The 12,801-nt window shown below is 36.5% G+C and overlaps 1 protein-coding gene across 1 annotated transcript; it reads left to right on the top strand.

Moving 5' to 3' along the window:
* Nucleotides 1–239: 239 nt before the first annotated feature.
* LOC146586272 (uncharacterized) lies at nt 240–9,239 on the top strand. The gene is made up of 4 exons (XM_085321503.1): nt 240–291; nt 3,502–3,849; nt 5,060–5,160; nt 9,060–9,239. The coding sequence occupies exons 1-4, from the start codon at nt 240–242 to the stop codon at nt 9,237–9,239; spliced, it is 681 nt and encodes a 226-aa protein (XP_085177629.1).
* The last annotated feature ends 3,562 nt before the right edge of the window (nt 9,240–12,801 follow it).

Genomic DNA, 12,801 nt, shown 5'->3' with positions numbered 1-12,801 from the left:
TCTAGTGTGCCTGAAAAAAGTCCTCAGAATGGAAAAATAGTTCCCGTGGAGTTCAATTTGATATGTGATGGTAGAAAGGGAAATAGCTACACTGAGTAAAACCGCAAGAACCTCCCCCTAGAAACAAGATTAAAAACATTTTTAGGAGAGCTTTAGTTTACTTTTGCACTAGTTGCTGAGTGTGGTATCAATAGTTTTGGCTGAGGTTGTAAAATCTCTGCATTAGCAATCCAAAGAAAATGATGCAGCTTGGTATATTAATTATGACATCTTACTTTGTTCATTTTACAGGTAAGCAGATTTTCTTTTTCCATGGAAGTTTCCAAACTTTAACTGATCAAGAAAAGCAGGGCTAATTTTTAATCAAAGATAAAAGTGCCACTTGCTCAGTTTTAATTTTATTTTTACTTCATGAACTCTACAATTGCTGTTTTATGGAAGAAAACAAAATAAGGAAGGAAATATAAAAGTATTTTCAACAGCAGATAAAAATTTAGATCCTATCTGACAGATGCAAATTGAGAAAGAAGAAAAATGTTAATATTTTGGATGTTACGAGTCTGTATTAACACATTATATTTAAGTAAATCAGACAGTATATTATCTTTATTCCAGCATTTTTATATTACTACATCTTATGTGATTTTGAAACATTTTTAGACTTATACATATTCACTTATATCAACAAACTTAAAAGAAAAACATAAATGTTATTTAGGACTAGGTGACTTTTTTTTTCCTTTTTTTTTTTTTTTTAATTGTAGTATCATCAAAGTGCCAAAGATATTCCCGATATAAGCCATCAATTTCTCTTCATTAAACTAGCTATCATTCTACGTGCATTAAATTGAGACTGGCTTGTGAGTGGGTTTTGGAATATACATACCTGTGTATATCAATGTGGTGTATTGATTTTCAAAGGTATTTATTTTTAATGTAAATGATGGAAGTAGGCCTGAAACTTCCTATACTCCATTATTTCCATTTTAAAATGTATTCCATGTTATCTTTTACCAGATGAAACTGAATCTCTTTTAAGTAGAGCACAGTAATTTTTGAATATACATTTCTTAGTATAAATGTTCAGGTGATTAAAAAAATTTTAAAAATGATATATAAAAATAAGGACAACTAGCCATTTTAGAAAGACACTCGAATTTGTTCTGATACTTTTAAAAGCATGTTTTCTCTGTGCTTGTAAATGCTTTGCAATTTTTTTAATACTGAGTACAAACTGCATGTGTAAATTTAAAGACAAACGACGTTTCATTTTAAAATGATTCCATGAATAGAGGATCATTCATGATGGAAATCTATTTTCAGCTTCTCAGATGGAATAGGAAAGATATATAATGCCTCTATCTGGACTTATTACTCTAGGTGATAAACAGGTGCTTTTCGGGTAAAATAAAATCATTTTATCTATTTAAACTTTATTATGGGATGAAATGAATTTTGCCCTTAAGTTACTATTTCTGTTTATTGACTACTGAGCCTACAGAGACTATTATAGTAGGAGCTTAAATGTCAATATTTAAAGCGTAAATACTTCAGTTCTGAGAACAATAATCTCACATAAATTTTTTTAGTTAAAATTCCAAAGCACTTAGGATGAGACTCAAATGTAGACGAAGTTTAGTCATGTAAAGCGTTTTGCTTAAAAGAGAGAAACATGGTTGCTGGTGGCCCTGAGATGGCTGTTACGTAAGGGATCACCCTATYACTCAGAAGAAATTCTAGCAGTTCGCCATTACGCTGCTGGGAAAAGCCTTTGAAAGCTGTTTGCCRGTTTAGGGTTGCCCAACTAAAGTGCACGCGAACGACCTCCAACATTCGGCTCGTACCGTCGTGTCTACAGCGACGGAGGAAGTGTGGACAGGCTGTTGACTTTTAAACTGGCTAGTGACTGCCTTTGGCAGAAAAAAAAAAAAAATCTCTAAATGCATTGCCAGTTTAGCTTTCTGGATTCTTTGCGTTTAGTACAAAATTTGGTTTTTGAGACATATTGTGTTGCTCACAGCAATGTTGTTTTAACTAATATTCTCTGCATTTTAGCTGTTCAAGGCACAGTAATTAATAGACTTATTTCAGGCCTGAACTCTCCCTGTCATTTTGCACATTGCAGCCTGCACATTTTGAGAGAGATCTCTCTCAAAATATCCGTGATTTATGGATGCATTATCCTTTTGTGTTGTGTACAGTTAGCTTATGTGCACATAATGTCCAAAGTGATACTGCATGCAAACCTATGACAGTCAAAAAATTCCCCCAAAGCTCTAGGATATGATATAAGGAATTACTAATGCTGAAAAATGACAGAAATTGAAGAATGGAAATTGTATCCGTTACTAAGATTATGGAGAAAATATGAAAAACAGTGAGTCTGAGTAAGCTTGAATAATCCTTTTATTTATTTCAATACAAGCATAGAATTTCTTATCCCTAAAATATTTATTACTGTTATGTTTATTTAATATTTAATTTTTATGCTATGCAGTTATCATTGTGTTTTCTTGTCTTCCAGGATTACTGCCCATAACAAAGTGCTACAAAATCTGAGTATACAAAAATACTTAAATAATGACATCTTGACATAATAGAATGGTGTGTTGAAAACGGTCTTAATAAAAATAATAATGATCTTTATTTTCYATTGATCTCACTCCATTTTAATATGACCCTGGCTTTTTTTGTGATATTCAACTATAAGGATGATTTTAACTACTATATTTTCACAGATATGTGTCAGTTTCCACATTTGGAAATAGACTTTTCATACTTCTTTCCATACCTCTTTATTAATTTAATAATGACATAACTGYCTTATATCGTAAATCATATCTGTGCCATTGGCAATATGCACTTTGAGGTAAAACTCCTTCATTAGAAATATTGCACTTACATACACAGCAGTTATGAAAAGAGCAAATAAATTTTGCACATTGATCAGAATAAAAGTATTCCTCAGAGCTTTTTTACCAAACTATTGCCAAAATGGGTTTTAATGTCATCCTTCACTTTCATATGAACTGTCATATACATACATTTACTGTATGAAATTTCCCAGACCAAAGCTTTGATATTGGACATCCCTAAAGTTTAAGAATAATATGAGTTGTATGCAAAGTTACTCCAGTTTTCAGTTCCAAAGCTTCTGCTCACAAACCTCTCTCCTTGATTACTTCCTGACCCTGGAACCTGYAAGCGTTCCACAGCACTTATCGGGTATGTATGTGCTCCTCAGGCAAAGCTAACGAACTGCCTCTCTAAAGCTCCGCTAATCTGTATTTGAGTGCTGAATGAAGCATTGGTTCCTCTGAAGACAATGGCAAAACTGTCGTTTGCCTCACTTGGGCGCGCCTTTCGCTGTATACGCGCACAGCTGGGGCTTTCCTGGGTGTGCAGGTATCTGCTGTGCCCATGTATTCAGCTGGCGAAGACAAGCCCTCCTAAAAGAGCCTATCTTTGCTTATTTACGTGTACTTTATTTTTACCTTGCAGCTAGCACTGGGCCAGAGCTTTCAGTTGTGCAATACCCTGAAGATGCCAGCGCGCTTCTGAACTCGACGGTGTGGATGCTGTGCGTATTTGAGTACCCGCAGGAGAAGAACGAGGAGCCGGTCGTGTACTGGAGGAAAGGCCCTGACTACAATAATCTGCAGAGTCTTCAGCCGAGCACAGGAACCGCTAGGCCACACGTACACATTACAAAGAACACCCTCAAGGGATTCTCCATCTTGAAACTGAGCGATGTTGACCACAGTGCCACTAATTCATATTTCTGTGACGTGATGCTAACTCAGAACRTCCAGAGCAAACGTGGAGGTGGCACCAGACTGACCGTACACGGTAAGGAGCACTTGAGAGTCACAGAAATGGATTTGATGCATGTAAGGTGAATTAAATTTTTATTCAATTTAAATCTCTCCTACTGCTCACCTCGGTTAGGAGAAGGTTTGGAAAAAGCAGCCTACAGTCATACGAGTAAGAAAGAGAAGGTTAATAAAAAGAAGTCAATCTTTTGCTCGAACAATTTATACAACTAGGCAGACAGACTTCTCAGGGACAGGGACAATTCTTTAGGTCAGAAGTTCGCTAAGCAGTAGAAGAATGATTCTTTCAACAATATTATGCAAGATATTTTCTTAAAGTTCTCCACAAACTCTTACTGGATATTTACTCCATACAAAACCCACAAATCCTTGACAATCTTTCATATCCTTTTTATCATTTTTATCAGTCTTTGTAAGCCAATGGTCTTGACTGGAGTAAGCAGTTTGTCTTTCCACTTACTAAAAAATTAACAGTAAATTAAGCAGTGCAAGGGTTTTAAGGAAAGGAGTATACGAAAGTAGGAATATGTGAGAGTGAAAGACTCTTTCCCTCTAATTGTAAAATCATTTTCAATAATTTAAAACTCTTCTCCATCCTCATATTATGAAAATAAATTCTGTAATCCTGATAGGGATTATGACTCCAGTGACTGAGATACACTATTTTAGATGATCTAGGTTTTCCCCATGTAGACTGTCCAGGTAAATCTGACTACATATATGTTAAACTGTGAAGTATCTCCCTAACTCTTGATTTCACCTTGTGTTTTGCAATTTTCTGATACAATCTTCTGTAGACTTAAAAATACAAGTCAGTGGCCAGTATCACACCATAAGCATAGCTTTGGTTCAGTCCAGAAAAAAAAGAGAAAAAAAAAAGTTTTCTGAAACTTAGCAAGATAACTGTCATTTAAACTGGCTTTTTCATCATTACTTAAGTTTGTACTACATAACAAAGTTCTTTGCACATGCTGTGCTTCTAATAAACTGAGAATTTTGTTTGMTCTCCATGTAATAAGTAGTTTAAAACTGGTTCACAAATTTCTCTTGAATAAAAGAAGATAATAGTTCTCTCAAGAGTAGTTTAATCTTTCAGCCTGAAAAAAAGAGTGAAAAAAAATGTGATAAAAATGAATATAAGGGCAATCTTGATACCTGGTCAATCCTCAATTTGTAAAACAACTTTTTGATCCTCAAATATTTAACGTACTTTCTCTTTATTTCAGACTTAAAATGCAAAGCCTGTATAAGATCAGACAAGACCTGGTGGGGCTGGTTTCTTCTTGGATACACCATCTTTGTCACCACAGTTATCATAGCTTTCAGTGTAAGTAATAATTTCAAAAATACATATTACAAACTTAAATATGGGTGGCATCTTCTGACAGAAAGAAATGAATGGGTGGCCTCAATATGCACTTGTGGCAAAGTAAAAAGTTGCTCTACTTTCTGTTAACTAAAGATTTAAGGGTAGAACTCCCTGCCTGTGAATGTTTTGAGGGAATGATCATGAAAGAAAAGCGCAAGCTGTGGCAATGGAGAYACCTAGAGAAATTATGGTATTTGTTTTCTCTGAGCTTTTTGACAACTGGGAAGTTATGTTCCATGTTGCCAGCTGATCTAAAGCTGTTATTTCTACCTGGAAATGAGAGAACGAGGAAAAAAAATGCTTAAATGATCAGCAGTTTGCAACACATCCTGCTCCCTCCATACTTCCAGGCTCCTGCTCCTAATTTCATGAGTGCCTCTGGAGATACATGAATGTCTGCTCATGTTTCATCTTGCTTATCTTCCAACAAACCAACCATGCCAGGGTTTTATGCCCACTCCCACATAYTAATCCATATGTCCTATTCTCCAGGCAAGGCCTGGCATTTATCTGGCCAGCAGTGAAGCACACTGGCAACTTCTGATTAGGGACAAACTGAAAATGTTGACATATATTGGAAGAGGAGAAAATATTTTTTTTTAACTAAAACAACTCAGTCCAAATTCAGGATAWTTTTTTATATTTCCTATAACACTTTAAAAATCCTTTCCTCTTCGCATACAGTGTGTTCTGTTCCCTAGTTTCAGAAAAAAAAAATCACAATCATTTTATTTCTATCTGTATTCCAATTTTCTTTTTTCTCAAATATCTTTTATGAAACCAAAAACTAAAAAGCCAGTTATTAACCAATAGCTGTATTTTGATCCTATGTGGGAATCTTCTTTATGTAAATGAAGCCTTTTCAAATGAAATTAACTTAAGCTGAAGAAGTCTGAGGTACAGTAAACGACACATTTCCTATTAGTGACCAGCCACCACAGGAGTATTCCTGTTGGTAGGCTCACCCCCTCCTACTGAATGTTAGGTCATCACATCTCAGTTCTCTTGATCTGTTCTTGTTTCATTAAGACAGTTTCCCATCTCCCTTTTGCCCCCTGAATTAATTAAAGTAGTCATTTTTCTCAAGTATCCATAGATCAAACAGCCTCTAAACCAAGCCACCAGTGCCAGTGGTGGCTTATGATATGAACACTTTTTATCTGCCTCATGATAGGCTGAAAAATGCTTTTCATTGACACAATTTTCTCCAAAGCCTCTAGTTGGCTTTTCTTCTACTCAAGGCTTTATAGACTAAAGATGAAAGCATGCCATAATATTTTAAAAACTTCTGYTTCACTTACATCTCAGCCTCAGTTTACACATGCTCATGACCTTCTTCCCAGCAAGTTTTGTCAAATTATTTGAGTTTTTCATATTGGATCCTAATCAACTATTTTTGAATAATCTTACCTACAGGCAGTCTGTGAACATTATCTGGTGTGTGCTGCTGATCACRACACAAGAAGATTTTTATTTTAGTGTTGCTTCTCTTTTCCTAACACTGATAAACTGATTCAACTGTACAGTTAGCATCAAACAATCTTTGAATGCACACATTGGGCTGTGCTACCCTCATTCCTAACCCTGAAAAGTACAATGTGCTCTCTAATGTAGAGTACATTAGTTACACCTATTCCATATTTCCAAGTTCCCTACTTTCAAACAAAATTCTAAGATTATYATTTGAAATAGACCTTAGACTTCCTCATGCTTCACCAACAACCTCGCCCCTCAAAAACCAACTTTGTAAAATGCCTGAAAAGTTAGTAAATGTTGCCTAAGTTGGACCAAGAGGGAATAGGTATCAAACCAAACAGGCTCACAGGAAGCCAATTTTGGTTCTTGGGGACTCCACAGCGTCTCCACTGTGCTATGTCAAGTCCAGAGAGAAGGCTTTTTCAGGTACCTGGCCCCTGGCTCAGAGGCAGGACTTCCTTCATCCTGTCTTATCTTTCTCAGCCTGCACAGTCTAAGGAGGTTACATAAGCATTACTGAATTTGGCAACGGGTCCCTCTCTGCTGATACTGCTGCACAGCCCAAATTTTCATTATTAAAAGACACAGCACCAATGACTAATAAGTCACAAGACTTACAAAGACATTTATGGTATCTGATTGTTCTTCTGGGTCAAGTAAGGTTTGGGTTTTGTTTTCTTTAAAAGCTAGTTGTTAAGTGCTGTTACCTCAAAGCGACTTCAAAACCAGATGTGTTCCTGTAGTTCTGGCAGTAGAAGAACAAGGGATGTATACTTAGTGAGACAGAATAAACTCAAGCCAGTGAGAGAAGTGGTAAACAGTCAAACTTTGCTAAGGTACCATAGCAGCAGAAGCCTGCCAAAAGCAGCTTCACAACTGAATACACAGAACGAGCCCATTTAAACTTTCCTAAAATGAGTCACTGTGAGCATGATTAGCAGTAGCAGATTTAAAAAAGGACAACAAAGTTTATAAAGTTAGGACATTTATAACTTCTTTAAAGTCATTTTGTTATTAAATGACAGATGCTTCGTGTCGTGCAAATATATATTTTGTCAAAATAAGAGTGCAATGTAATGAAAGGGGGACTATATTACTCAAAGGCACTTTGGCCCATGTAGGTCATGGCTTAAACCTGATATGTGATGGCTGGCTAAGACCTTCTGGTAGCTTCTGTGAGGAGTTCATCTTTCCAAAGAGAGGCCAGATTTGCTTTTTTTTAAATAGTCTAAAATACTCTCAGCTGTTCCCACCTGTTAGTATTATTAGCATATGCCCAGATAGTTACAGAGTGGGGTGTTATACCCTGCCCCATGTTCTAATATTAAATTATAAGGCATCCTACAGCCTTAAGGAGTTTTCAATCCCAATTTCCTCCTGCAAAAGCTAGCATAGCAAGAGCTCATCCTAGGAAGTACTCAAAGACTGAAGTACTCAGATCTCAGCAAAGAATATAACTCTTACGGATTTACAGCCGCAAAGCCCTTCTAGAGGTGGGATTCTTGCTTCTATCAAACTTTTTCTGTGCTTATTCAGCTTCCAAGTCAAGACTGAGGCACAGCAATGTGATATTCTAATGAAAGCTCCATGATAATTATATTTATTTTGTAGAGAAAAAAATTACAGCTTTCAATTGTGGATTTTCCCTTAGAGAAGACGTTCATCTCATCCGCTCTTCAAAAATTTGTTTAAACTACTTAAGAATAAAGAATGAATGAAAAAAGTCCTCCCTGACAATGCTCTATTTTTTTTTTCCAAAGAAACAGCATACATACATTTCAGGAGAGAGTTTTGAGGATTGGAGAAATGTTTAATGGAGTCATTGGCTTACAATCGGACAGATTTTCTATCTGCCTATTTCTCAAGCATACCAGTACCATATGATTTACTTTTCTCCTGTTACCTGCAAAGGCTTAGAATTCAGCATTAAGAAGCTAATTCACCAAAATAAATACGCTAGTTTAACACTGTTTAATATTAGTTATTACAATCATTTTACACAAATTATATAAATAAAATATATACTATAACGGTCCTAATATAACGGTACTACATTTGATTATATTCCACCTATTTGTAAAGTTGGAACCTGATAAGGCAGAAAACATTAACTACTTAAGTATAGTGTCTTAGCTAACGTATTACTAAAATTTATTCAGAAGAATAATGAATAGCTTGTCAATTTATGAAAGTGTGGTTAAAATTAGTATTCGCATGTTTCATTTTGACTGTGATATCCATAACAACATTACAAACAATTCATAATAAAAAATGAGATTGCTATGTCAGTTAAGCTAGCTACGCATTCTTTAAAAAGCTGGCATATCTGATGAAAACAGATTTTTACTGCTTAACAATTTATTTGTGAAATATTGCAACAGATTCACCAGGGCTRCAAAAAGTGCAAGAATAGGTCAAGAAACACAGAGAGCAGCGCTTCCTTGCCTTGCGACTGGATTTACGACAAGCCGTCCAGACCAGCTACCAATGAACTTAATCAAGAATATGAAGACATGTCGCTAATAAGGACTTTCACTGACATTGGAAGAAAGAGGATATGAAAAAGAAATTGAATGCTCCCAAAGCACCATGTTTTCTGCTGTGAATTAAAGATAAATCTTCCCCTCCTAGAAAGCCTAATGATTGTGTGATATTTGATAGYGTTAAACTTATTGTCAGCTTAGTAAGGCTCTCTGTAGAACTTTCCCAGGTTACCATACATTTATATTCTCTTTAAGCATTCTGTGAATAAAGATGCCAATAAAAACCATCTTCATTAAGAAGCTAAGTATTCAACTTTGTTTTAGTGAAACTGCTGGCTGATACACAAAGAAAAAGTGATTTGTTACCTTCAGGGGGACAGACAGACTATGTGAAGGATAATCAGGTCTGGAAGAGCCTTTTTTTTTTTTTTTTTTTTTTTTTTTTTTTTTTTNTTTAATTTGGATAACAGGAATGAAGTAATGGCCTTTTCTCCTCATCTACCCAAACTGGGTCCTGTGGTACATTGTAGTTGTACATATCCAGATTTCCAGAGTCAGTAAATAACCTATAATTGTGGATATAAATATGCAAGTTATTTATTTTCTAGAGAAACTTGCTCTGCAGCAAGGACATCAGAAGCACAATTTTCCTACGTTTGGAATTTTTTAAATTATATACAAATTAAAAATAAAATCCTAGTTTTATATAATACATGTTTAACTCTTCACTGTAAAGTTTAATTATAAATTGGGTTAAATACAGGGAATTTTTATACATTTAAAAGTGTATCTTTAGAGTAGGGAGAAAGAGCCATTCCATCCTTTAAAATGATGCAGTTCTACAGAAAAATGAATTGACGGTAGAAGTTACTGACCCAAAGTCACCTTCAAGTAGAAGGAGCACAGTGAGGTCAGTGCATACTGTGATACCTTCCTGACCTGGTATTTTGGAAAAAGARATAAGAATTCATACCTAATCTACTAGATATAACTAGAGGATGGATTTAAAAGGGATCTCATTCAGGTAATTCATACACCAAATGGGGCTGTTTTATTTCCTCATTGTAACACTGCCTCTATCCACTTCAGAGAAATGGCCCTTCGAATTAAGGTCAACATGTTTTCAGTACTTTTTTGCATGCTTCTCAGAAACAGCTCATTTACTATGTTTTCAAGAAATTCATCTTTAGGACAGACAGTAAACCTATAAACTTCCAGACTGAAAACTTAAATATTCAGAAAGTTCTGGGGTACTGAAAATGAATAATAGTTACTACATGTTACCACCTCAACCCAACAGCACTTGTATAGTAGAAAGAAATAGTCTATTCTGGTGTAGGTAGTAAGGTCATGGAATTATCACAGCATCCYAGCATAGAATGAAACACCAGGACTGGACTCAGAATGAACCTATAGCACAAGTACTTTGTAATATTTAACATGTAAAATATTATTTCTCTCAATTTATGCTTTTTTATAAAATGTATGTTGTAGTCTTAAGTATTTTAATATTTAAATGAAAGTCTGATCCTACAATGAAGGTTAACATTTTCAACTCCAAATGACTTTAAACAAGATCCTCAAGTTCATGGTCCAGTATMTGAAGGATGGAGTTTTAGCCCTAAGGAAAAATGGAGACAAAACTCCCGCTAATTTTAGAAAGACTCAACTTTAACTTCAAATTTGTTAAATATGTACTATGAAAGGAAATGTATAGCTAAGCTAAAGGAAAATACTAACAGAAACAGTAACTTCCTTTATCCAATACTAAAGATTATTTAAAATATGCTTAGCTAAGAGTTTGTTTAACAGTAATTACAGATATTCCTTCGTTCTTTTAAACATTAGAAGTACTCAAAAGTGAAAAWTTAAAGAAAGAGATGAGAAAAAGCATGGGCATTGATGTTAATATGAAGAGCTGATTTTGAAGAAATAAAGTTACTGCTTAGGCATCAGGGGCTCATACAGTATCTGCATCATGGTGATGGTGAAGCATTACTGCTTAGCCTAGTAGCATATTAGTCCCTGCCAATGACTGTTTGTATTAGGCAAAAAAATAATTGTTGCCTACTCATAATGATCTTCACTCTAAGTCTGTACACACACACACAATATTGACCAAATATTTGAAGGTTCAAAAGTAGGTTGAAGAGTAGGTTCAAAATCTTTTGGGGGAAAATAGTGGCTCTAAGTAAAGGTCATATTATTCCTGATTATCTCAGACAGGATATACACRGATTCAGAGTAGCGAACAGATAGAAATTCATCACACTCACAAAAAAAAGAAAGGTGACAGAATTCATGAAGGCATTAATTTAAAGCAGTCTTCCAACCACCAACTGATTCAGAGATTTCCACACAGGAATAAGCTCCAAGATTCTTCTATTTCAATAACTGAAGTGATCCTTAATAGGAACAAAAAGATGCAAGTATTCCTGTTGGCCTGAATATGTGAAGAAACTGTTTTAACCAAACACTTGGTGTAAACTGCCTTTTTAGGCTCAGTTGCATGACATTAGGGAAAGAGAGCACATCTATACCAAAAAAAACCCCAAAGCTGTAGTGTTTCCTTCTCAAGTATCTACAGCATTATATATGTGCATATTCAAGACCTCAAAAAGGAAATAATGATTTCTTTAGAGTATCTCAAATAATAAATTTACATTAGATTAGAATGAATGTTGTTAAACAGCAACAAAACACAGTTGGATTGCTACCCTGCCAAGTATGTCAAGGTAGGAAACTCAGAACTGTAGTTCACACTTCTATGAACAAAAGCTTAAATGACAGAATCACAGAATCAGTAAGGTTGGAAGGGACCTCTGGAGACCATCTAGTCCAACCTCCCTGCTCAGCAGGGTCACCTACAGCATGGTAGACAGGGTTGCATCCAGGCAGGCCTGGAAGATCTCCAGAAAAGCAGACTCCACAACCTCTCTGGAGAACCTGCTCCAGTGCTCTGTCACTCTCACAGTGAGGAAATTCCCCCTCACCTTCAGGCAGAACTTCCTGTGCTTCAGTTTATGCCCATTGCCTCTTGTCTTGTCACATGTGACAACTGAAAAGAGTTTGTCCCTGTCCCCTTGACACCCTCCCTTCAGGTACTTATACACATTGATCAGATCCCCCCTCAGGCTTCTCTTCCCCAGGCTAAACAGGCCCAGCTCTCGCAGCCGTTCCTCACAGGGCAGGTGCTCCAGCCCTCTGATCATCTTTGTAGCTCTACGCTGGACTCTCTCCAGTAGCTCCATGTCTCTCTTGGACTGGGGAGCCCAGAATTGGACACAGTATTCAAGATGAGGCCTCCCCAGGGCTGAGTTGAGGGGCAGGATCACCTCACTCGACCTGTTGGCAACACTCTCCCTAGTGCACCCCGGGAGACCATTGGCCTTCTTGGCCACAAGGCCACATTGCTGGCTCATGGTCAACTTGTCATCCACCACGTCCTTCTCTGCAGAGCTGCTCTCCAGAAGGTCAGCCCCCAGCTTGTCCTGGTGCCTAGGGTTATTCCTCCCTAGGTGCAGGACTCTGCACCTGCCCTTGTTGAATCTCAGGAGGTTCCTCTCTGCCCAGCTCTCCAGCCTCTCCAGGTCTCTCTGAATGGCAGCACAGCCCTCAGGTGTGTCAGCCACTCCTCCCA

This window comes from Rhea americana, unplaced genomic scaffold (genome assembly GCF_003343005.1).
Source record: "Rhea americana isolate MKP2758 unplaced genomic scaffold, rheAme1 scaffold_7, whole genome shotgun sequence".
In the NCBI taxonomy this organism is placed as follows: Eukaryota; Metazoa; Chordata; class Aves; order Rheiformes; family Rheidae; genus Rhea; species Rhea americana.
This window is presented reverse-complemented; position numbering and strand designations above follow the sequence as displayed.